The sequence below is a fragment of the Rhinopithecus bieti genome, unplaced genomic scaffold (genome assembly GCF_001698545.2).
Source record: "Rhinopithecus bieti isolate Rb0 unplaced genomic scaffold, ASM169854v2 scaffold_42948, whole genome shotgun sequence".
Lineage (NCBI taxonomy): Eukaryota > Metazoa > Chordata > Mammalia > Primates > Cercopithecidae > Rhinopithecus > Rhinopithecus bieti.
The window spans coordinates 817,363-844,124 of record NW_016817872.1 but is presented as its reverse complement, the minus strand read 5'-3'; the positions used below and the strand labels follow the sequence as shown (position 1 = coordinate 844,124).

The 26,762-nt window shown below is 41.6% G+C and overlaps 1 protein-coding gene across 1 annotated transcript in view; it reads left to right on the top strand.

Moving 5' to 3' along the window:
• ASTN2 (astrotactin 2) overlaps positions 1-26,762 on the top strand; it is a 384,514-nt gene that overhangs the window by 96,458 nt on the left and 261,294 nt on the right. The window contains exons 4-5 of the mRNA XM_017856274.1: positions 2,186-2,290; positions 4,624-4,803. Of these exons, the coding sequence (XP_017711763.1) occupies positions 2,186-2,290; positions 4,624-4,803 (285 nt within the window). The remainder of the gene's footprint in view (positions 1-2,185; positions 2,291-4,623; positions 4,804-26,762) is intronic.

Below are 26,762 nucleotides of genomic sequence, written 5' to 3'. Positions count from 1 at the left end.
TCCATTAGTGGTTCAAATTGTTATGATTCTTTGTTTTGACTCAAGGATTTTGGAGATTTCCTAATAAAGGGAACTGTTGCATTTCAAGAGATTTATTATTATTATTACTACCAGGAAAAATTCCTTCCTCCATCACAAAGCTTCATTCCAACCGTAATCCCCAGGTGGGGAGCTGGGATGGGGAGGGCCAGATGGGAGTCAGCGACATAGTAACCCGGGGATGAGTTTATGGTTAGGAACAGAGTGAGAGTTAGGCAGTCAGTGGATAGGCATTTATTGAGAGGATACTATAGGCCAGGCTCTCTTCTAGACTCTGTAGAAGGGGAGGAATATAGAACATGACCTTGACCTCAAAAAGCTGACATCCATTTCAGTGGCGAAGCTTTTATTTCAGGCTTGAATCCAGGAACGAGCAGGGATGGAAGGAGGAGTGAGAAGATGGTTTTATAAATTACTTGATAATCAGAAGAAGTTTTTTGTTTTGTTTTGTTTTTACATTTAGACATCATGCCACCAAGTGAAAGAGCTGGCTCTCAGCAGCCTGCATCATTCCGCCTCCCTCTGTTGGAGATAGGCCTTGGCTGCCAATGCCCCCACCAAGTCTGCTTTGAACATGAATGAGCAGTAATGGAAGGAGCAGAGACTGCCTTGTCCCTGGTGTCTGAATCTTCTTGTGCAGACATTTTCTCTGCCCTTAGTCAAAAACACAGCCCTCCCCTATCCTCCCTCCACACAATCTCCTTTTCTCCCCAGCCTCTGCAAAGGAAGGATGGGAGAGGCAGAGCAGATAAACAAAGAGGACGTATTTATAACAAACAACCTCGCTCTAGTGGACATATCTTTGGGGATCATGAATATTTTACTTTAAAATGAAAGCCTCTGAAAAACTATTTTATTCCTGAAAAGGCTAAGGAGGATAAGGAGGAAAAAAAAAAAAAAAAAGGTGACAGTAATGGACAACTTTAATACTGCAGTAATGTCCAGGAAGAAATCATTTGTTCCAATGAGATTCTCATTTTAATCTTGGTATCAAATATCTCTGTAAGTGCCTACTCACCAGGGGACAAGAGAAAAGGATAGAAAATGTGCCTGCCATTTGCAGAGGCATAGGAAAGCATGGATACATAAAAACAGTAATAATAACTGCTGATGTGACTAGCATCTTTTAATGTATTTTGTTCAGCTTATAAAAAAGAGTTTGCAAAGCTTACGGTAGAAAATTTAGAAAATAGAGGTGAATATAAATCAGAAAACAAGAATTTTTCATATACCACCACCCAAAGTTAATCATTTGCTAACACTTCATTGTGTCTTTTCTTGTTTTCTTTCTTGTTTATACCTGTGTTTCCTGAAATGTATTCTATAAAACATGAATTCCAAGAGACCTTTCATACGAAAGGGGTTTTATCGTCAATGAAGTTTGCACACTACCTTCATGCATATTAATCTAATCAAGATGCTGAGAAATTATACAGTTAAACTTTGTTTTGCCTGTGTTTCTCAGTCTTACTTGAAATAGAGTTTATTTCTGTATACCTCTATTTTACATAATACTTATGAACATCCATGTTGCCATGCTAAGAAATGATAGTCTACATAGGGGTCAGCAAACATAAAGGGAAAGTTAATAAATGCATTAGGCTTTGCAGGTGGTTTGTATTGCAACTGTTCAACTCTGCTGTCATAGCGTGAAAGCAGCTATAGACAATACATAACAAATAGGCTGTAGTTTACTTACACATGGTCTACATGCACAACATTTCTAGGTTACCAAAAGGCTCCCACTTCTAGTAACCTTACTTGAGCCTCACAACATGCTTATGAAATAAGAGCATTAGAGACAGCTACAGTGTCAGATGTGGAAACTGAAGCACTGAGATGTCTAGTGCCTGGTGGCAAGTTGCAAATGGGGTGAGGTAAGACATAGATCTGACCTGAGGTTGCTCTTGCTTGTAGGGTAAAGGCGACTTTCAAGCTATAGAGCAGAGAGAAAAATGAGGGGTGGGGCTGAGATTAGAGACCAGGAAGAGGCCTGAAGGGTAGGGTTCATAAAATTGTCAATCCCAATGAAAGCTTGCACTTCAAAGAGGTGTCTGTTATCCAGAGCCAAGAGCTGCAGGGTGAGCCTTGTGGTGTGAAGTGTCTTAATTCTGGGCTCACGTGACCATCTTATTTCCTCTCCCAGGAGATATCAGGTATGACGAGGCCATGGGTTACCCCATGGTGCAGCAGTGGCGAGTCCGGAGCAACCTCTACCGTGTGAAACTCAGCACCATCACCCTCTCAGCAGGTGAGGACCACTGCCTGGGCAGCCAGCGGACTTGGAATAATTTAGCACTTTTTCCCAAGGACCTAGCATGTGCCAGGGTATATGAGAGCACTGGGGATGCTGAGGAAATGGGATGCACCCTCTCTTCCATCAAGGAGTCCCAGGGAGGGTGGGTGGACTGGAGGCTGACAGACAGTAGAGTCAATGCAATAGTAGGGAAGCGGTGGCACAGAAGACGGAGCTAATCATTCTGGGGGAGCTAGAGAGGCTCCCTCGAGGAAAAAGTATCTGAGTAGGGTGTGGAAGTATGAATAGGAGAGTGGGGATAAACAGTCATCTAAGTCATATTTATGTTTTTGAAGTGTTTCAAGCTTATGAATTATAAATTCTCCTCAGACACCAATTTCTCCTTCTCTCCTGGCTAATTTATTTTCCTGTCCATCTCCGATACAAAAATCATGTATAACCCCCATACCCCTATCCCTTTACATGTACCACCCACATTGTATCCACATGAACTTTAAGCTCCAACAGATGGCAACAATTTATAGTGCCCAAAATGGTGCATGTTCTCTCATGCCACTGTGACTTTGCCCATACTGTTCCCTCTGTCTGGACCTCTTTGTCTTGGGAACATATGCCATATTACTCTGTGATGCCTCTCCCATTCTCCATTCCCCTCAAAACAACTCACGGAATTCTCAGCCCTTGAATATCTATATCAAGACACTAACAAGTGCCTGATTTATATTAGAATCTTGTCTATGACCTGAGAACTGTGGGCGGGGCTTGGGTCTTATTTATTCCAGTATCGCCAAAACTAACAAAGATCAGCAGATTGTTGGTGCTCATGTATGATGGAGGAATTTTTAAAAGTAAATGAAAACTGAAAATAAGGAATGAATGAAAGAATCTGGAATGAGGCCTGGCCTAGGATTTTCTACCCTGACTCTTACTAATAACACTGTCACGGATTTATTGTCTGAGTGTCCTCTAATTATCTATGAGTTCTTTTCTTCTCTTTTCTTGTTCAATATCACTTTGTTCATCAGCAAAATGGAGCTCTTATAGCCTGGGAATTGGAGGATTTCACCCTCTGGGAAGTAGAAATAATAATTATTGCTGACATCTGTTAAGCATTTTATAATGTTTCATTTCTTATGACACAACAGTACTGCAAGGAAGGTATTATTTATCCCCTTTTTCTTCAGATAAGTATACTGAGGGTTAGGGAGGTTAAATAACTTGTCCAAGGTCACACAGCTAGTAAGTGGCAGAGCAGGGAATGAATGAATCAAGGATTTGATTGCAGTTTTGTCTGCCTGGATAAGAGCCTCAGGGCATCTCTGTGTATTGTTTTTTATTACTGAACAGGAACCATCATATTATTAACACTACTGTATTAATTACCCAGTTGCATTACTTAACAGGTTGATGGAGAGGGGTTGTTCTCATCAAACACCCATTCTTTGAGCCCTAATTCTGTTTTCTGCCCCCCACACCCCATACTGCACTTGTGAATAAGACTGTGATTTTCCTATTAGAAGTACAAAGGTGCATCTGCTTTAATTAATCAATATGATGCTCCTGGAAAACCCTTTTGTCAATCAAATGTTGGCAAATTAGAGCTCACTTTTAATGTTGGAGAGAAGCTTGTTCTTTTACATTTTACTTTGATGTGACACAGTATTGGTTGTTCTTGGAATAATTGTGGTTGGTGTGTTTGCTGTGTCCCAGGCACTGGGCCATGCACCCAGTTGGGGTGGGTGTGCGGGGAGGATGCATGTGCAGATACAGAGACAAATAAGGTAGAGCTTCTGACTTTAAGGTGGTGCATGTTGAAAGTGCAGAGAGTAGGCACTCCTGTCCCTGATGATGTGAAAGGCTTCTTGGAGGAGAGGTGACTTCCAGGGGCCTTGAAGCACAGGTGTGACTTAAGGAAAACATAGGGAGGCCATTTCAGGCGTGTGTGTGTGTGTGTGTGTGTGTGTGTGTGTGTGTGTGTGTTGAGGGTAGTGAGAATGCAAGGAAAGATAGAATGATAGAAATTCCAGGTCACATTCAGGATAAATAATAAAACTAATTTGGCTGGAGCTAAAACTTAGTGTGGATGGCTCATGAGAGATGAGCTTGGAACCTTGAATATCTAAAGAAGGTCACTAGGCTTTGTCCAGTAGCAGGGAGGAGCTCAGGAAGGCCCCTGGAAGAATAGCTTGGTCATGTGCCTGCTTGAGGAAGGAGAGAAAGAGGGGTAAGGCACCAAATCCAGGCTGGGAAGAACCCCTGCCACTGCATAATTTGCTAGCCGCCAGCCTCCACATCTGACCACCTCCACATGCTCCTCTCTTGTCCAGGCTTCACTAACGTTCTCAAGATCCTGACCAAGGAGAGCAGTCGGGAGGAGCTGCTGTCCTTCATCCAGCACTATGGCTCCCACTACATCGCAGAGGCCCTTTATGGCTCAGAGCTCACCTGCATCATCCACTTTCCCAGCAAGAAGGTCCAGCAGCAGCTGTGGCTCCAGTATCAGAAAGGTAAGCCCGGAGTGCCTACTGGAGGAGGTGGCCAGGCAGAGTATAGAGGGAAGATGTCTGGGGATACAACTGAGCTGCCTTGGATCTAAATCTTGGCTCTGCCACATCTAAGCTGTGTGACCTTGGGCAAGTCCCTGCCTCTCTCTGCGCTTCAGTTTCACCATGGGCAGAGTGAGGGATCATACAATGATTTTTGCAGGATTCTCTTAAGTTAGGCATTTTCTGAGGCCTCAAATTAGTGTTCTAGACTCCAGAGCCCTTGCCTTCTGCTGCAAGTACTTTGCTTCCCACATCCTCTCTTTGAAACAACTGCCAGTGATCAGGTTGGGGTCAGCAATTGGTGTCTTCTTGATGCTTTCTTCTCTCCAGGCTTCTTGGGAGAACCCAAAAAGAGCTTGGGTTCTTCTCTCCCAAGAGCTTCTTTCCTCTGGAAGAAACAATCGCCTTGTGACCAAGCGGACGGTTTCCATTATGTCCTGTGGAGAGGCCCTTTATGGCTTTTATCCTCAGGAAGGGTCAGCAGATTTCATTTCCCTTTGATTCTCAGCTATTATCAGAATTGGAATTCCTCAGACCAGGTGCAGGAGACCAGTCTCTGCCCACTCACCTTGGGAAGGTTTTTCCTTTTCTACCTCAGTTTTCCCTTCCTGTGAAATGGGTATGTAAGTAGCTATTCTTGTCTGCTTCTCACATTAAAGATAAGTAGTATATGTAATAGCATTTTGAGAAAGCTAAAAATATCGCACATGTATATACATGTGTTTTAATAGGTCAGTGTATTCACACTCCCACTTTACACATGAGAAAATGAGTCTCAGATATGCCACATCAAGTGCCCATAGACACACAGCTAATAAGTAGCAGGGTCAGGATTGGAACGCAAGGCTGGCTGACTGCAAAAGCCCATGTTCTTTCCCTGTTTCAACTATACTGAAGTGCTTCTTGATATAGTTAATACTATTATTATCAACTATTTGTAAAAGAAAGTCTCTCAATTGATGGAAAGGGCGAAGAGCAATGTTAAAAACATGCTTGCATCTTTTCATACAGCTCAGCCACCCTATCTCCAAGAACGAAAGCAATCATAACAAAAAACCACTAAGTGTGGGAGCCAGGAGAGATCTGAAAGATCTCATTGAGCATAGCACTCCAGTTTTGCAGTTGAGGAAACTAAGTCTATAGGGGAGAAGGAAGCTTTCACACATCTCTGCTTGGCAGGGCCAAGACCAGGTGGGATTGCTCTACACACCCTGTCTAGTGCTTTTTATGTAGTTGCACATTCCCGAATGGATAAAACCCTAGTCCACCCGCCTTCCCAATCTCTAGATCCCTTCCTTTTGTCCCTGGAGGCTTTGCATCCCCAGTCGTGTTCTCACCCCTTTCTGCTTCCTGTGTGCAACTGTGTGGGGCAAGGGATGGTTTATGGGCACAGTGGGTATAATTGAGTTGTCTGGGAATAGCTCCGTTTTATGACTGTAACAATGACAGTCTTTAAGGAAGTGCATTAAATCAATAGAAGTCTCATTGTGCTACCCTACAAATAATGTGACACATCATTAAGCAGGGCAATAAGCTTCAGGACTTTGAAGTAATACAATTAGGTTATGTTTATAAAAACCTTTGCTCACTGTGGCCACATAACTAATTTGCTTCATATCACATTTGGGGCCTGGGACACTACTCTGATTCTAAATCGCACCCCTTTTCCATCCTTAGCTGTCTTCAGACTTTAGAATTTCTCATTCCAGAAAATCCCATTCCTTGTCTGGTGGATCATGGAATTTGTTACAAATGAGATGGGAGAGGAGGAAGAAAGAGTGCTGAAACAACAGCTAGGAGGACCCCCTCAAGACCTGGCTTTGCCACAAACTTGTGGGGTAAACTTGGTGTTTTCCTTCCTGGGCTTCTAGTTTACAAAGGCACTTTTCTTGCTTCCATCATTCATACTTGCTCCCAAGAAGAGAATAGGGGATACATTGAGGTCAACTTAACCATTCTGTGTGTTTCTTCCCCTCCATCTTCACCTGCTGTGACCACCTAGATGGTAGATCAAATACTCTGGTTTTATTTTTTATATTTGGGAGTGATGCTAGGGAATGGGGAGATGAGAAGCTGGGGATTTGCCTCTGTAGAGTTGAAAGAAGTCTTTGGACTTAAAGATAGCTAGTATCCCTTTTCTCCCCAGCCATGAGTTATGTGTCACTGACATCTGCTAAACATTGGACAGGCCAGGATGAATCTGGGCTTGGGGCCTGATACCTCGGGGGACAGAGCTTGTGAGATGAGGAGGGACAGTGCGGTGCTGAAGTGGGATGGAGGATATTTCATGTCTCTTCTCCTCTTTATATACACCTGGCAGGTAACCTCAGGTAAAGGAATTACTAAGTCTCAGTTTCCTCGTGTGTTAAATGAGGGATAGTAATTCTCTTGCATGGCTTTTGGGAGAATAAAATGAGATGATGTAGGTAAAATGTCTGGTACATGGTAGGTACATAGAAAACAGTAGCTTGAAATAAAGTAAAAATTGTGGGCATCAGCTGAGGATTCTAGTCCCCGCTCCATACCTTGCTCATATGTGAGCTCAACCCTCAGTTTTCTCTGTGAGCTACATATGTCACTAGAAAAATCCCTGTAAGTGTCCTTTTAACTCTTTGTGGAAGGAGAAGTGGAGGGGCCAAACTTTGTAGAGTAGGTTGGAGAAAAGAGACCAAATAGGGCATGGATAACAACCATGAGCATGTATACAGCCCTCTACAGTTTGCAGATGGCCTTCCTATGATCTTCTCATCTACCTACAAAGCAAAGGAGGCAAGGGTGCTCACTTCTCCCTTTACAGAAGGGAAACCTTAACTTACAGAGGCAAAGGGCCACCGTTCTTACTGAAGGAGATGGTGTTTGAATCCAAACTTGAGCCCATTGCTTCCTTCGCCCTAACTCTGTTGTCCCTGGACATCAGAAACAAATGCCCTAGCCTTCCCAGGTTTCATAATGATGGGACCCTGGCCACTTTTTTGATCTGGGGAAGCTACTGGAAATTACTGGAAAGCCAAGGGAGATGGGGGTGAATGTGCCTGATTAAAATATTTCCCGTGAGAAGTTTACTCTCATTCCCCTAAGTGTTTCTAAAGGTACATTCTGTGGGAAAATAAAATCATAGTTATCATTCATTAATTCTTTGAACATTTCCCAACTGTTTTTTTCTCTGTATTTTCTTGTGTCAGATGTTGTGGCACCAAATAAAGAAGATATGGGCTCTGTTCCTACGTTGTTCATTACCAGCATGCCTTAGTCTCCCAATATTTCATCATTTTTGTTACAGACTTTAAAAAAATCCACTAGTAGACAGCAGAGAAGAGGGAGGGGGCTGACATTTCCAGGCTGGGTGGGATAACCAGTCACTATCATATTATAGTCTCTAGCTTTCATGTGCCAATTCTGATCAACTAGGGAACGGCTTGTCTAGAACACTGTGTGCAAGTAATTGGGATAATTGAGAAAGGGAACTACGATCAGTTGGTAATGTCTATTCTAGACTCAGAAAGGAAGTGTAGTGGTCTGGATCCTCTGTATTTTCTTCCCTGTAATAGGGCAAAAATAAAAGCTAGAATAACAGGCCTAGTTTTTGATGCTGATTCCAGAGGGGGCACTGGGCATGCCAACAACCACTGGTAAGAACTCCAGGTAGGAAGGCAGAATTTTATATCACCAGGTGGGAATTCTGAGCTTTCCAGTAGTCTGTAGGTGACTAGAGCATCAAACAGATCAATAAGGTAGAATCTAATCTAATGCAGGAAGAGCTGGGCCTTAGGATACAACTAGAGTAGCCAAAGTCATCCCTGGAAGCTCCAGGTTCCGGGCATGATTAGTATGGAAGCTGTTTAGCCTGTTAGGGCTTCTTTAGCCATTACCTCTGCTTCCATGCCATTCCCCCAATCAGTGTGTGAACTTCTGAGTCTCTTGCTCTAGCCTAATACTTTCACTACGTGTTGCTGTGCTCTTGATATCCCTGTATTTTGAAAAAAAACTACCTTCTTCTCACTGGGGCTCCATTTTACCTTTTGACTTGATATTCACACATTCTCCCTAGCTGTGATCATGAAACATGAGTTTTATATCATGATGAGGGTTCACTGTATAAAGTCACCCTTCCTGTGGCTACCTTGGATAAAGACTTTCTCATTTGGAAATAAAGCACAGGTTTTATAATCAGATGGACCCCAATTCAAATCCCAGCTCTATCTCTTACCAGATGTGTGATCTTGAGCAAAGTGGTTCATTCTTCAAGATCAGTTTTCCCATATGCAAAATGCAAAGTCATTGTGTAGATTGAGTAAGAAAATAGAGAAATGGATGGACCCATCCAGCTCTGAGTTGAGGACCTAATTATCTTGATCCAACCCATGCCCTTCACCCAAGGCTGCCACATCCACTTCGATTACTGTGTTCCCAGGTGTGTATGTTTGTGTGTATGTATGTGTGTGCAGGCACACATGTGTGTGAGCAGGGTGGGGGGTACTAATTTGCTCTCATCCCTTGTCATCATTGTGACCCAGGATCAAGGGCAGAGGTAGATTGTCCTAGGATTGGGGGGGGGCCTCAGTGAGTTTAGCTACAGGCTTGGAGCCAGTGAAAGGAAGGAGTTGCATTGCGGAAGTGGACTGGGGAGATATCAAAAGGAATCAGTAACTTTTATCATCCCCTGTAATTCTCTACTTAGGAAGGATAGTGATAGATGCAGGAATTAGCAATATTATAAGTTTCCTAAATTTTTAATTGCTTCTTTTTTATAGAAAAACTGACTATGGAAGGTGATATATATGTGTTTGTGAAATAATTGTTCATTCTGTGCGTGCGTGTGAGAGAGAGAGAGAGAGAGAGAGACAGAGAGCTAGAGCAAGAGAGGAAAAGAAAGGCAGAGAGAGAGAGAGAGAAAAGGAGGAAGGGGAAAAGGAGACAGAAAAACAAAGAGAGATAGACAAAGGCACACCACAATCCACAAAGAGAAATGGAGAGATAAAGAGAGGCTAGAAGTGAAAGAATGCTATGCAATTAAAAGTGTACTGCCTAGGTGACCCCTGTGGAAGGACATTCTCTGTGTGAAGCTTGCACTGCTCCTGAGTTTAGATTGGGAGAGTCTATGGTATAGAAACGTCCCCACAGATAAACACATGTCGCCACTTCTAAAAGGTGTCTTATCTCTATTATAATTTTCCTAGACTGTCCAAGGGATTGCATTTCTGCATTTCCATTTGAATTACAATGCGCTTTTGAATGTCAGCTGAAACATTCCTAGACTACTTTTAAAGGAGTTTTGGCTGTTTAAAAGGCATCTCAGGGGTTGTGGGTGGAGGAGGAGAAGGGAATGATTATTCAACTGTCGCCTCTTCTTTTGAGGACAGGTGTGGCCAAGGAGCTGATGAGAGCTGGATAATTCTCCAGAGCCTTCAGTTTCCTGAGGGAACTTGCTTCTAAGATGGCAACAAGATATGTAGTTGTTCTTAGGGTCTGAGACCTGCAGGGTCTTGGTTTACTTCCTCAGTGATTCAATATCCTGCAGACAGTTTTCAGGTTCCATCTTCTTGACCTTTCAGTAGCCTTTGACAAAGTTGTCTGCTTCCTGTGTGAGGCACTTTCTGTGTTCATTTCGGTGATACCTGATCTTCATGGTTTTCTACCTCCCCTCCGAACTGTCGCATCTCTCTCTTCTGCAGGTTCATCCTCTTCTGCATCATTAGTAAGTGAGGTTTCACAGGAGCCTGTCTTATGGGCCACTCTTTCTAGACTGTTTCTATGGTCATGATCTCTGTTGTGATCCCCACACTGATAAGTCCTACTTTATACCTCCAACCTCAAGCTTTCCTCTGATATTTGCTATCATTCTAGTTCTCCTGCCTGCCCAACCTCCACTCCACACAACCTAATACTTTTCTAGTGTTCTAGTGAGAAGCACCACCATCTGTTTAGAAGCAGAACCAGAAACCTAGGAATCCTTCTCAACACCCTCTCTCAAGATCTGAGAGCACTGACTTCGAACTACTTGACCCCAGGGCAGTCACCTCTGAATCTTAACTCCTTAATTTTATCCTAGGTGAAAAATTCCAGCCTGGCTGCATTTGTCTATGGTGGTAGGAGTTGGCTAACTATCCCTTTCCTCTCCCTTTCTACCTTAGTTTCTGAGAAGGTCTTCTGCTGAATTTTCCCCTCCATTTCCAAACCATTCCAAGTTCTGTCAATTTTAATTCTCAAATAACTCTTAAATTTGCCTACTTTTTCTATCTCACTGTTGCCACCCTATTCCAAGTCACCATCATAGCTTGTCTGGACTCCAGCTTTGTTCTCCTGCCTGGTCTGCCTGCATCTACCCTGCCACCGTGAATCCTAACCACACGGCAGCACTGAGGATGTGTATTAGCCAGGATAACAGAACCGACAGGATGGATATGTAGCAAGAGACTTATAGGTAGATATATAGATATAGATACAGGCATAGATATGTAAATATAGGTGATATAGATACAGATTTATTATAATAAATTGGCTAGCATAATTATTGAGACTGAGAATGTCCAACATCTGCAGTCAGCAAGCTGGAGACCTAGGAGAACAGATGGTGTAATTCTAGTCTGAATCCAAGGCCCTGAGAACAAGGAGACCCAATGCTATAAGTTCCAGTCTGAAGGCTGGCAGGCTTGAGATCCAAGAAAAGAAGATGTTTCCATTGGAGTTGAGGCAGGAAAAGACCAATGTCCTAGCTCAAGACATTCAGGCAGGAGGGTCAACCTTTTGGTTCTAATGGGGCCTTCAACTGACTGGTTTAAGTCCACTCACATTAAGGAGGACAATCTGCTTAGTCAGTCTACTAATTCAAATATTAATCTCTCCAAATTCATCCTCCCATACATACCCAGAATACTATTTGACCGAATAGTTTGATAACCCAGTCAAGTTAACGCATGAAATTAACCATTACAGGATGTTTCTAAAATAGAGATCCCACCATGTTATTCCTTGGATTAAAACTTCTAGGTGCCTTGTCACTGCCATGAGGATAATTTGCAAATTCCTTCCCATGGCTGCAGGGCTCTAACAGATCTGATCTGTACTCAGCCAACCTCTTCAGCCCCGTGTGTCTCTGTGCTTTCTGCCATTTTGTCATACTGACCTTCCTTCAAGTCCTCGAACAAGCTGCAATCCTTTTGTCACTTGGCCTTCTGCTGATTTTTTTCCCCCATTTTTGCTGAGATCACTTCATATCACCCAACTCAAATGTCACTTTCTCAGGAAACCTTTCAAGAAGCCTCAGGCTATGTCAGGATCCTTTGCTACATTTTTATTTTCTTAGAATGATGTTCTTTTGCTACACATTACCTGTTTGTAAGTTCACATTTATTAGTTTACATCTTTCTCTCTTGCTGCACTGTAAGCTCTGTGAAGGCAGGGACCATGCCTGCTTGGCTAATGCCTAGTCAGTGCCTGGCATATTGATAGCATTCAGTAATGTTTATTGAAATAAATGAGTGAGTGAGCCTTGGAGGGTCATAAATGCCTTAGTGGTACAGGCAAAGTGTTATTCATCTGCATTTGTGGTTTATTTGGGATGAAAGTCTCCATAGCTTTCTTGCAGTCTCAAAGGGTTCTCTGACTCTAGAAAGGATGAAGACTACTGATGTATTAAAAGCACTTTGTTGAAAATTTGAGAGCACTGATTTTGAACTCAGATAAACCTGGCTTTTCTGATTCCTAGCTGCTTGACCCCAGGGCAGTCACCTCTAAATCTTAACTCCTTAATTTTATCCTAGGTGAAAAATCCCAGCCTGGATGCATTTGTCCATGGTAGGGTCCCAGCATGGTGGTAGGAGTTGGCTAACTATCCCTTTCCTCTCCCTTTGTGCCTTAGCTTCTGTGCAGTTATCTGTAGGATCAATCTAGCTCTAGGAAAGTATTTACTTGGAGAAGGTGGAGAGACTGGAGGAGATTAAATATGAGCTGGACACTCACTAGTCTATGGCAGGCCAGAAGACGGAGCCAACTTATTTCTCCTCAGAACCATGCAAAAAGACGATACAGGATGTGGTTCATTAAACACAAATAGGCCCATGAGACTGCCATTTCCACAAGATGAAATTACCAAAAAAAGCATTTGTTCCCCAGTTTAGATTGAGTCCATCTGGAACGGAACACCCTAGTCTTTTCCTTATTGGTGCATACCAAGATTAATAATCCTCTGCATGTGCTCAGTGCAGTGCATCACACAAAGCACTTTCACATACATTATTTCATCCAGTTTACTCCTCACAAAAAGTCTGTAAGTCAGGTGTTGTTATCTGCATTTCATGCTTGAGGAAACTGAGGCTCAGAAGGGGAAAGTAACTTGTCAGGATTCACACCAGGGAATTTGGCAAAGAAGGGATTTGAACCCAGGCTGCTTTAATCATGGAGTTGGTGTTGGTTCAACCATACCACAGCAGCCTCAGAGAACTCTTTAGATGTTGGCATCAAACCCAAAGGTAAACATTTGCTCTCCTGTTGTTGCTCTTATCCACAGTTAAAAGAAATGAGGAAAGCTAAGACTTGGAATTTAGACCTTCAGCTTGAGCAGGGGTGAAAATATTCTCTTTGCCACCAATATCCCCCTTCATAATTTGCTTCCAAATCTTAGCTTCGGGGCTGCATTATAAAGTCAAACCCTACAAAGTCAGAGTGGGAAGAGGCATTAGCAATCACATAGTCAGGCCTGCGTTTTTCTTCATGTGCCCATGGTAATCAACTGCCTGGAATACTGCATTGAGACTCTGGGCCAGGACTCTGCTCAGTGGAAAAGAATGCAGTGATTACTTAGCAATATCTGTCATGGATGTGACAGTAAGAAATAGTGATTTGTGTAAGGTGTTTTCTATTCTTATCTTGGTTAGCCATTCCCATTCTACAGATGGGAAAGATGAGGTCAGCTTTATGCAATCAATTAGAAACTGCAGTGGTGAAGAGAGAAATTTAACAACCAGGTAGAAGCATTGTTTGGCCTTCCCTCTCCTGGAAACTTAGAACAAATTCAAAGATTACCTGTTGCCAAAGCCTCCCACATACTCATAGATGGCAGAGTCATTGGTTGGCAGACTGCTTATTATATTATTTGGGGTATATGTGTGTGCATCATTACCTAAAGCACTAGAGACCATCCCCACTGTCCATCTTCCTAGGGGAAGTGATAAGAGATTGATGCTGTTGTAAACTAGGTTACTCTGATTCAGACAGGGGCCAAACTATACTCATTCCTGGTCACAGTCCCAGTTCCAGACAGAGATGCAGGACCTAAGGGAGCAGGATTGTTAGATAGGACCCTTTTCTCTGAGCAGTCTGGCACTAAGAATGTGGAATTTCCCTGGAGATGAATGTGGAGCTTTTGCTATCTCTCTGCCTTCAGCCCCTTAATGAGAACAAAATGGTCTGGAGGGAATACAGATATACACATTGAAGTTTTTGCCTTCCCTCGGTCGTTATCAGCAGGTCTAACCTACCAGCCTGAGAGCAGCCTTGCTCACAGACAATCCTTTGAGATACCACACCCCAGGGGGCCCTGTTCTTCCCCCTCTGCCTCTCATTTCTTTCCTTTATCCTTTCTCACCACTCTATCATTCCACAATAGTTCCTTGAGGCCCTAATATGAGGTGCTAAGGAGGCTAAGGCAAGTGAGACACAGTCCCTGCTCTCAAGATCCCACAGTCAAACGGGAAAGACTAATAGGTGAACAGATTATTTTATAAATGCTTTATAATTTGATAAATGCTGTGATAGAGAAAAGCATTAGGTGTGCATGTGAAGGGAGGGTGGGGAGTGGAGGGACCAAGGCTGAGAGATGGGCCCCTAACCTACTGAGGGTGGGCTAGGAAGTCTTCCTGGAGGAAAAGATGTCTAAACAGGAACCTGAGGGTGAACAGGCATTTGCCAACTGGGAAGGTGGGGAGGAAGGAGACTCCACGCAAGGAGATAACAATGCAAAGCTAGATTTGTAGGAAGGCCTGGCACCTTTAGGAATGGCGAGTCCTCTTGGACCAGGAAGGAGCAATAGTGCCTGCATCCCCTCAATGCTCTTAGGGAATGCTATTGGCTTCTTTGTCAGACCTTTGAATGTCACTGGGCCTGAGTCTCCCAGTAGTTAGAGACACTCCCATTGCTTCTGTCCACAGCTGAGAACTGTCACAAATAGGAAAGATTGAATCTCCAAATGCCTTAAATTAAGTGAAGACAACTGGCCACTTTGGGAGATACAAAGGGAATAACTGGAAAAACGTTTAGACCTCACATGATTCTTATGCAGATGATGTGAGATCATGTGATTATGTGGCTCACAGCAGGAACTCAACACAAGTCAGTCATTGATGCCTTCTCCTCCCCACAGGTGTAAGTTTCAACAAATGGCAACATACATATGAAGCTATGTATCATCTGTTCCATTCTCTAGATGTGTGACTTAGGTCAGGTCTTTTTGGTTCCTGGAACTCAATTCTGTTATCTTTAACATGGGTATAATAATGCTTATCTTGCAGTATTGTTATGAGATTTAAATGAATTGATGTTTGTAAAGTGATTATTCCTGCACCTGGCATATAACAAATGCTCAGGAAATGCTATTTTGATCATCATTCATTATTATCATAAGACATAATTAAGCCAATAATGATTATTATTACTATTAGTTTTCTCAAGCAAAAGGCATAATGATATAGCCTTTTCTGGTCCTGACTACAGCAGCCTAAGATATATGTCTTCTTCCTGCCAGACTTCCTATGTCATGGCTGTTTCTCTCTGGCTAATCTGCCAGCTTTTGAATTTGAGCTCTTCCTAAACCTAGAGGTGGGAATAGAAGGTGAGATTGTCAGATAGCACAGCCTGGAGCTCAGCAGTAGGGCACATGGCAACATGTTTGCACAGCTGAATACCAAGCTTATATTGTTCTAGAATAATGTATAGGTGTGTGTATATGTGTGTTGGAAGAGAAGGTGACAGAGGAAAGGTCAATAATTATTTACATGTGTTGAGTTCCTATTATGAGCCACTTAATCACACGATCTCATATTGTCTTCATAACAACCTGTGAGGTCCAGATTATTATCTCTATCTTCCTAATGTGAAAACTTATCTGCTCAAGGTTACATGGCTAATAAAAGGTAGAGCCAAGATTCCATCCTAGGGCTGTCTGACTTCCAAGTCCTTATGTCATGTACTGAGAATTCACTACATGCCAGGAGATATGCTGGGCATTTCACATGTACAATTTCATTTAATCCCTACAACTTCCTACAATTGGTATCTTTATGCCAGTAAACTGAGATTTGGGAGTGAGGGATGAGATATACCACCCAAAGGCACAGAGTTGGCAAATGGTATTCTCTCATGCCTTCTCTTTCTTCTATCTTTTCTTGCTCCAATTCTCTTACCATTTACATTTTACTATTACTTAGCCAAAGTGGGCACTCCCAAAGTTCTCCTTGAGTGCCATTTCTCTTCTCCCTGCAACAATTAGAAGTACTTAGTTAGTCAGGAAGAGTGGAACAAGAGGGAGACTGATCAGCAGGATGTAAGCCTGCATGATGCTCACCAGCAGGCTCCAGACCCTTGTTTCCTAGCAACCCCTTGGCTCTGAGATGGGCCTTAGAGATCAACTCGACCACTGATACATTGGGTAGGAGCTGGCCTTAGTTGTCTTCACCTGACGTACCAGCCCTAGGCCCCAGGCTTTCCTCTTTCGGGTCCTTTGTCTTTAGGGTCTTTCTTGCTGTTCCCTCCCATTCCACAGATGCCCAGAAAGAAGAGTCTTTTGGAGATCTTGACTCAATAAGTCTCCAGGGTATGGGGCACCAGAATCATTGAAGTTTACAACTAGAAAGATCCTTAATTTAACAAATATAGATGGAGGAAATGGAGCACCATGGAGTAGAAAAATAACTGCCCAAAGAGAAAGATTAGTTAATAGATTAGTTAACAAGATTAGGACTCAAATAGGATTAGTACTCTCTCTTTCTTCCCCCATCCAAGGAAGTATGTTGAGTGGCAATTCAAAAGGCCATGTGTCCAAAGGTCACATGGCTGCTAATAGGCAGAGACAGGATTCCATTTCAGGACTGTCTGACTCCCAAGTCCACGTGACATGTACTGAGAATTCATTACATGCCAGGAGGTATGCTGGGCATTTATTGTCTCCATTTCCTAATGTGGAAACTCACCTGCTCAAGGTCACATTTTTACATTTGTAACAGCTTTATTGAGATATATTTCATATACCATACAATGAAAGGTAAATTTTTGAGCCTTCTCTTCCACTAGTGACACTGCACCAAAACAAAGTTCGGGTTGAGTCTAGAAAGGAACACAACTTTCAATTATTTTACAGTTGAGAAGATTCTCTAAGGAAAAGCAAATCAGAGGGAACCACTCCTCCCACCTTTCAACCATACCCCATTTGCTGTTGCAGCTAGACTTAATGATTCAGGGATGCAGGTGGTGCGAGGAGCAGGAGGTGGCATTACCAGCTGATGCTAATTGTGACCCAGAGTGCTACATATGTCAACATATGAGCTAAGCTGAGCCCTGGTTTTATTCAGCAACAATTATAGTGCCTACTATGTTTCAGGTACTGTGCTAGATGCTGTGGATGCAGCAGTAAATTAAACATTGCTTTGCCTTCAGAGAGCTCATTTTAGTCTTGGAAAAAGATATTTAATGAGAAAAATCACCATGAAATATGTAAATGCTAGAGGGATAAATATAAAGACTGGCATGAACACCTGACTCAAAACAGTTAAGGTGGATCCGAAAGGGCATTGCAGAACACTTGAAGGAGGTAAGATTTAGGCCAACACATGTGGGTATGGAGAGGGTAAATGTTCCAAGATGCAAGAAAAGCATGTACAGAAATGTCCCTAAGATAAGAACAAAGAATTTGTGAGTAGAGCAGAGCTCTAGAGGGGATGGACGTGGTGGTAAGATAAACCTAGAAAGATAGATAGACAGGAATCAAATCCCACTGGGAGGTATAGACCATGTTAAGAAAGTTGTACCTTCACTAGGAGCAATTAAAGGTCATTTAAAGGTTTTGTATATTATGATTAGCATTTGCATTTTAGAATTTGACTCTGGCTAATGTGGGATAGGGCTTGACTTGGGATGGGAGGAAGTATATGTGAAATGCTAGATTAGAGTTAGGAAGATCAGTTAGGGAGTTGTAGTAGGGTTTCAAGGAGAAAAATAATAGCTTAAAATTTAGCAGCCATGAGGATTCAGAAAAAAAGTTAATGTATGTGAAAAATATTAAGTTGCTAGAATGATGAGAACTTCATGATGGGACAGTAGAAGGTGAGAGGTGAGGAAAATGATTAGACATGGTGCCAAGCTTTCTGACTTAAGGGCCTGAGTGAATGCTGGAGTTCCTTAGGTGAAATAAAAAAGGAGCAGCAGGTATGGTAAAGCCAAGTTCAGTTTTGAATATATTGAGTCTAAGATTCCTAAGGTATATACAACTGGCAATATAAAATGGGCAGCTGGGTATACATCAATCTGGTGATCAAAAAGAAACTAAGACATGAAAAATACAGTTTGGTATGTAGCTGCATACGTGACTGAAGTCATAGGAAAAAATGGTATCTTCCAGAATAAAAATAAATGTTCCCTTTTGCAATTTGTTTTCCTAAGCTACTTTCCTGCTGCCATACCTTGTATTATTTCTGACATTTTATTTAGAGACACTTTATTTCATTCAGAGAGGCTGACTATGCTGCTCATTTTTAGGCAGCTTTTACTTGTGTAAAATGTTATGGGGCATTGAACAATAGTCATAGTACATATTGAATAGGCTGGAGTTAATATGCCCATTTCATTGAGGAGAATAAATAGGCATAGTCACCAGAGCAGAAAGGAGGAATACACACTTTCAGGGTTTTTCCTTGAGAATTTGCACCTTACATTTAGCTAATTAGCCTTCTATGCAGGGTCTAGGGTGTATCTGCCTATTTGTATGTGCCTTTTCTTTCAATGTATCAATTAATGGAAGTTTCATTCTTCTATACCCAGTCCCTGAGTCTTGGATCAGGCGAGGTAATATGCATGTCTAATCCCTTTCCGTCCTTTGAGGCCATGATATTCTTCATTTAACTTCATTTCTTACACTTTTACAGAATCATTAAATGTGTCAAACAAGTTTCATATCTTGGGGCCTGAGAGATTTAGAGATTTATTACTAGTTTTAAGTTTAAATATTAAATGTCATTTCACAAAACACATGGCTTTATTCATGTGATTGCTCAGAAATTAAACTTACAAATTTTTTATTTTTTTATTATTTATTATTTTTTTTGAGACAAAGTTTCACTCTTGTTGCCTAGGCTGGAGTGCAATGGTGTGATCTCGGCTCACCGCAACCTCCGCCTCCTGGGTTCAAGTGATTCCCCTACCTCAGCCTGTAAGCTGGGATTACAGGCATGTACCACCATGCCTGGCTAATTTTGTATTTTTAGTAGAGACAGGGTTTCTCCATGTTGGTCAGGCTGGTCTCAAACCTCCAACCTCAGGTGATCCGCCTGCCTTGGCCTCCTAAAGTGCTGTGATTACAGGTGTGAGCCACTGCACCTGGTCTGAAATTGTCATTTATCGTAATATGAAGTTTCTTTCAATATTTAACTCTAAAGATTCATTGTCACTCTGAAGTGGTGGGATGTATCCCCGGCCAACATTTGCTTTAGATGTTGAGGCTGATGATACCACACACACACACCAAGAGGATATGAAAAGATGTATCACTCACATAATGAAGCTTTCTAGGGAGAGCAGAGGGAGCTTCCAAACAGGTCCAAATGTGGTTTGAGAAAGCAGGGAAAGGAGACTGGCTTGGAGTGGGAGGTGAGGGGTATAGGGTGAGGTTGGGGAGGTTCTCATATATTATCTGGGGCTTGAATGGATTGCTTCCCTCTGGCACCAAAGGCAGTCCTACCTAGGCTTCCTTATCAGCTTTCCCAGATGTGAGGCTGAAGGAGAAGAGGGAGCAAGTAGAATAATTTGAAAGTTGTTAGCAGTCAAATACCAAAAATGGAGTCAGAATCTTTATTACAATTCATCCCCGATATTTGACTGATGACTGAAATGTGGCATGTTTCATTTAATTGAACTTGAACTTGTTTAGGTAAAATGAACCATTATGGCTTTCTGTGAGGCCTGCAGCCTGAGGCTGGTAAGCGACGTGCAAGTTCCATTAAATGCCTTGTACAAGAGCCCGATATTACGTATTTTGAGAAGTGAAATGAATGCCTTAGTCACTATCAATAATTTCTAGACTACTGAAGGGGCTAAAGTGTTAATGAAGCCTTTCATTGTGAATTTATTATAAGCAGAAAAGACCTTGACTTATATTGTGAGTGTGTGTGTGTGTGTGTGTGTGTGTGTATATATATATATGAGGCAAGAGAGTCCCAGAGTTATTTAACCCAAAGAGGCAATCTTGGATAGAGAACTGTTATTGCTGTTATTGGCTGGAGCAGATGAGCAAATCACTGGCAATGGCTCAAGAGTCTATAGAACTGTGCATATGATGGTCAGGGTATTCAGTGCTAAAAGGACCACATAAAGTTTGGCCAGTTGCGCTGACTTGGGTCCTGTCTCATTATCAGTGATGTCCCAGTTATGGGCTAAAAATCAGGAACTTTCCAGCAAGCTCCATCATATACGATGGTAGTGATAACATCTATGAAGTGAAGACATTCCCTTTACTCTTCACTCTGTTGATTGCAAGGGCTTCTGCAGATATCCAAAGGGTCTGGGAAGGGGGATGACTTTTACCAGCACCACGGCATCTAGCAAGGGGCTGAGGATGGTGGTGGGGGACCTTTTCCTATAGGCGAAATATGCCCGGTTTGGCTCTATGGTATAGCAAGGAAACCTCAGTGGCTATGCTGAACTTTTATGGTACTGATTTCAAGACCTAAGAGATAATGGGCAGCTGGTATGGAGTCACAGGCTGAGGGCCTGTGACAACCAGACTGTTTCCAAGAGAGCCCAATATGCTTCCAGCAATTGCACTCTAATGGCATATAGCATGGGGCTGAAGGGACACTTTCTTGCACAAGATGCCTGTGGGCAACTTAGGGCCATCAAGTGTGGGCCAGAGACTTCAGGAAGCATGGGAGGAGGTTGCTAAAGCCTTTAAGTGAAGGACTCTCAGGGGTCACTAATTGTAGTGCCTGTATTATCATTCATAAGTGGGCTTAATAGCATAAATGGGTTAGAGTAAAATTTGTAAATGAGAAATATGCTGTCTCCAGAACTCAAAATACACTAAAACATACTGGGCTTTTCAAAAAATTGCAAATGCTGTTTCTGGCAAGTGTCAGGGATAGAATGACCATCAGCTAAATAGCTTTCAGGCATTTAACCAAGGTGGAAGGACTTGGTACAACTTGTGGGGTAGTGGTCCATCCCTTTTTAGTGAGCTCTTTCATGACTGTATGTATATCCTCAGTGATTGTGCCAAATGAATCTTCTTGGAGGATGATGTGATCAGTATGATCAGTGTTTACTGTGCTTCTGAAGAAAGTCAGATGTGGTTAAGATCTTGTCTGCAGGCTGTGTGAAGGCCTGGCTGTTGTTATCCCATGGGTAGCTGAGTAAGAGGATACTGCATCCCTTTGATGGTGAAGGCAAATTGTGGCTGAGTGGCTGCTAAAATATTAGCCAAATCTGTGACTTAAAAGTATTTACTAGTTGTTGATTAAAGTTAGTAATTTTGATAATATTTGATATGGGAGCCTTATTGGATAGAATGTCAGCATTAAGATGGCAACAATCTACTGTGAGATGCCATTCATTCTTTCTAGGTTTCTGAACAGGCTACATTGAGCCGTTAATGGTGAAGCAGTGGGGATACTCACTCTTCTCTAAATAGGTCTGGTATATGGGTTTCAAACCTCGAAGACCTTGTTTTAATTTAAATTGGGCCATATTAACTATTTTAACTAATGGAGGAGGAGAAGGTCCATGCCGTCCCATTTTGGTAAGCTGATTTGTAAGTGCCAAAGGCTTAATTCAAGTTTATTACTCATTGGGTTAGAGCATCCGTGCCCACTATGCGGTATGTTAGGTTAATGGGTGCTATGGCTATGGGGAATTTAGGCAGGGCAATAGTTCTGATTAAGATGAGGCATACCTATTTGTCTTCCTAACATGTCCTAAAATATCCTGTTAACTACCCTAAGATTATAGGGATACTTTGTTTAAATTTAGGGGAATTCCAGGTATAATTTGAAACCCAATATTAAGGCCATAAGGGTTTAACAACTGGTACATTTCAGCAGATGTTAAAAGTTAATTTGGAACCTAGGTTGTAGTGGTACAAAAGCCAAATAGTAACCTTTTATCTTGTTTTGTTGTTGTTGCATAAATTCTTTAATTTTGGATTTCCTATTGGGTCAAATTGTGAACCTCTGTTTCAGTTTTTTGTTTCTTTTCCCCAGCATCCAGGTTTATTTTATTTTATTTTCCTTTTGGTGGCCACTGTATATCATTTGGTGGTGGTGGTGGTGGTGGTGTGGGGAGGGGATGGGGAGGAGGGAAGTTCCTCTGGATCCTGCTCGTATGTGTAAGATTCTTCCTCCAGAGTTGCAAATATGTATAATCAGGATTAGGGTCTCTCCCATGCCAACAGTTGCTTTATATGGTTTGAGGACCCAGTGCTTAAGTTGGCTTTGAAAGAACTCCTTGGCTATACCATGGATGCTTTTCCCTATAACCCTTAGGATCAGGAATTTTTTTTTTTTTTTTTTTGGTAAACCATCTGCTTTTGGGAGTACACCATAGCATTCAACACGGTCTTCCTCCACGAGTGACTACCAACCAGTCTGCATACTGCATACAGTATTGTTTTTTTTTGAGCACTCCATACAATGAGGGCAACACCTGGTTGAGATAAACAACCAAAAGTCACAGGGTAAGAGTCATTCCTCTAAGCCTCGTGACAGTCACAGTTTACACTGGGATTCAGAAACACAATTCAGAGACATAGGTAAGTCTGGACCAAGACACGTGACCCAGGGCCACTTTATTTTTGCTCTTAAATGCCAATTATCAAAAATTCCAACTTAGCTGAGCACATCTATAACAGAAGCTTGTTAAGGCTCAGTGAACACAGTACAAAGCAGCACAGCACAAAGCATGAGCTTGCTAGCAGTGACAAAAAAAAAAAAAAAAAAAAAAAAAATTCTAGCCAGCAAGAGTCAGTTAGCAAACTAAAGCAAGAGGAAAGCCCTGCAGTGGTAGTGGTCGTCTCCTAGACCCTCTGCTTGTTGCATCAAGTGTTTAGTCATCCCCAGAGGAGAGGTTGAACCCCTTACCCAAAACTTGGTTTAGGTGTTAAGACTGATGTTACATTAGGACCAAATAGATACGAAAAGGTTTATCACTCACACGAGGCTTTTATGGAGAGCAGCGTGAGTTCTCAAGCAGGTTCAGAAATGGCTTGAGCAGGGAAAGTAGAGGAGCCTGGCTTTTCCTAATGGCTTGGAGGTAGGGCTGCAGTGAGGATTCTTAGGTGGTTTGAACTTCCACTGGCCACAAAGGTGGAAGCATTTGAGCTTTCTTACTGGCATGTCCAGATATGGGGCAGAAGGGGGAATAGTAGGTTTTAAAAACTCAGCCAGTCAGACATCAACAAATGAGTCTGACTGCACTACAAAGTTGTACTAAGATTATAGCACTTATTTGGCATAGGCTTCTCAGGGGAGAAAAATTCAGTATTATTTCAGAATTTTTAAAAGACAGAAAATGTATTTCTGAGACAATGCAGTGATTCCCCATCAGGAGAGATATTAGAATACTGAAGAAGGGATGCATTTTCCAACTATGCCTTTGTCCTCCACCCCCAGGATTCCAAGGAGATTCTGATCCATACCCTACCACCTCTGTAAGTATGAAGCCTCACTCAGCCATGGGTACTGTTGGCAGTAAGTCATATATAGTAGAGCAGAAAAAAAGAGAACCATTTGAATTATTAGCCACTTTAGACTTTTGAATTTCTTTAATATCCCCTCATTCTGGGGTGGTTTTAACTTCTGGCACCAACTTCTCACTCTTCATCCTAATCTTGTATCTTTGTTCACGATATTCCCTTTACTTTGAAGGCCCTTCAACAACCACATCTTCTCAACTAGAAACAGTCTTTGCTCAAACACTTAGCACTCCATTTCTATCCTGTTACCATTTATCTTACTCTCTAATATTTTTTATTATTTGTTTACATACCTTAGCTCTGCGGCCAGACCACAAGCTACTTGACTGCAAAATTCATGACTGTTTTTCTTTGCATTCATTACTCATATAAGTATTGCTAATAATAATAAAGGGTAGATGTCTTATGTATGTTTAATAAGTGAGTGAATAAATGGAATCTCAGATTTTGATATTCTTTGACAATATGCAATGCCATTATAGTTATAACCAGGCAAACTGGGTAAATCACCAAAATAAAATCCTGGTTTTATTTGTATAGGGAAAACATGCATTTGACTTATATACATTCACACACACTCTTCATGGTTTCAATAAAGATTTCAGGAGTTAGTAAATAATTTTCCTTTGGGGTTGCAGGGGTGAGACTTTCCCTTACCAGTTTCATATCATCTTTATATCACAAAAATGAGGTAACTTTCAGATATATTTGGTTTACTGTAATTTCAAAAACGCTTTTTAGTCTGCTAAAAGGCATTTATATATCCATCATCTCTTCACAATACTGCAATAAAATGTGAAACAGAGTCATTACTAATGAGAAAACAGACTGAGAAGTTAAATGACTTAATGGTCATAGAGCTAATAATTGAGGGAAACAGGACTAAACTCCGGACTCCCTGCTTACAAAGCTGAAGCTTTAACCACTTAACAGGGAGATTTGTGGCTTACTTTTATAATTATTTGAGTTAATAAATGTTGACCTAGAGAAAAAATTCTTTGAAGCTATCCATCTAAAGAAATAGCTAAACATGCATGTTTCTAAGGTTTAAAAAAATTGTCATCTCTATGTGTGCATGTGTATATATATACTTAGATGTATGTACTACATTCGTGTGTGTGTATATATATATATATATATCTTTTTAAAAATCTTGGCTCTATTTACCCCTCAAGAGCCAAGATGTCATCTTAATTAATTTAATCAAATGATCGACTTTAGGATTTATGTGCAGCTTTCCTAATGGGATACATTGCTGTGACTGAGTATTGCTTCTGCCCCTCCAACAATCCCACTCTTCCTCCAATAGGCTTTTCAATTAAGAGGCCAAGAAGTGCTGAACATGCTACTGCATCACCAATAATCTCCCTGACTTTCACTTGAATGTGTATCAGCTCACCATGAAGGGCAGGATGCTTTTGCCCCCTACAATGGAAGTCACACATTTTCTGAATTAGGTACTTTTATATATACTGTCCCATTTATATATTTTAATTCTCACAACAGCCCTTTAAAACATAAACTGTCATTCATTTTATTTTACCAAGGAAAACTCTAGCTCAGCAGGGTGACAATAGCTAAGTTACACAAAGTCACAACAGCTGGGGTAGAGAAGCAATTATATCAAGTTGGGGATCTAATGTAAACAAAACACATTCATAACAAAGATTATGCAAAAACATCAGGGGGAAACTCAACAATTTCATTGGTTAACAAATTAATTAAAATCATAGAGCTAGATGGGATTTTGGTGACGTACCAACACCCTTATTTAAATTAACAGATAGGGAAATTGAGGCTCAGAGGTATGATCACCTGAGGTCATACAGCTAGTTAAAATGCAGAGCTGTGATTTAGACACAAGACTGACTTCAAGTCCAGTGACTGTCTCACTAGAGTACATTGCCAGATACAGAGCTGGCTCACTAACTTCAGACTTAGCTTGGGTCCCATGAATATTAATGATATTGACAAGATAAAGCCATAGGTCTGGAGTCTAAGTGTGTATTTTGCTACACAGCCTTCTACCTCACTGCTGACCTGCTTGGAAAATTCATCCAGTAATCTGTTCCATATCCATAATTTGTTTTGAGATGCCTTGAGGGGCTGCATGTCCTGAGTGCAAATCGGCATCCTAGTCAAGTGCAGGGTGGAGACCTGAGTCTCATCCTAGGTTCTCTCTTCCACTTCCCTCCTACAGAGTAGAGTAACACTTCACTTTTAAGAGGCCATTAATTAGCACTAGATTAAAAGTACAACTACTTAAGTGTTACTTGCCTTACCCAGAGGAACACTGTAAAGCTCAAGCCATGTTTATTCTACTGATTGGAATAACAGAGTGCCCCTCTGCAGACTCAAGACTGGAGTATACACTGGCCCACAGTAGGCAGTTCATAAATATTGAATGAATCATTGCTCCAAAACCTTAAATTCTATGTAATCACTCAGAATGATAAAGGAAGGAGGGGCTTAACCAAACTCTTAAGTCAACTGTTTGCCACTAGTTTTTTATACACCTTATAAAAGGGCTTGTCTGAGTATTCCTTTTTATCTAATCTAAGGGGGCTACACTAGGAAGACTCAGGTTATTGGAGTCCCATTAAGTCAGGTAAATACCTGGACCAATTAAATAACTGAGAACATATTCTATACTAGGCACCATGTTACATGGTGGTTGGGGTTGCAGGGGTTAGACTTTCCCTAGATTAGTTAGCCCTCAATAAAGCTCAAATATATGGACAGGTAATTGCAACACAGTGATTTATATAATAGGAATATGAAATAGACAGTAGAAAGGAACAGATGAACTCGATACTTGGAGACTTGTGAGGGGAGAGAAATGCCTGAGAAAGGTTTTAATCACCAAATAGAAACCTGTCAAGCAAGAAGAAAGGAACTGTTTAGCATGGTTGGACCACTTCCCACCACAGGTGCTCTTTTGAGCAACTAGATAAAAGAATAACGATCATCATTTATT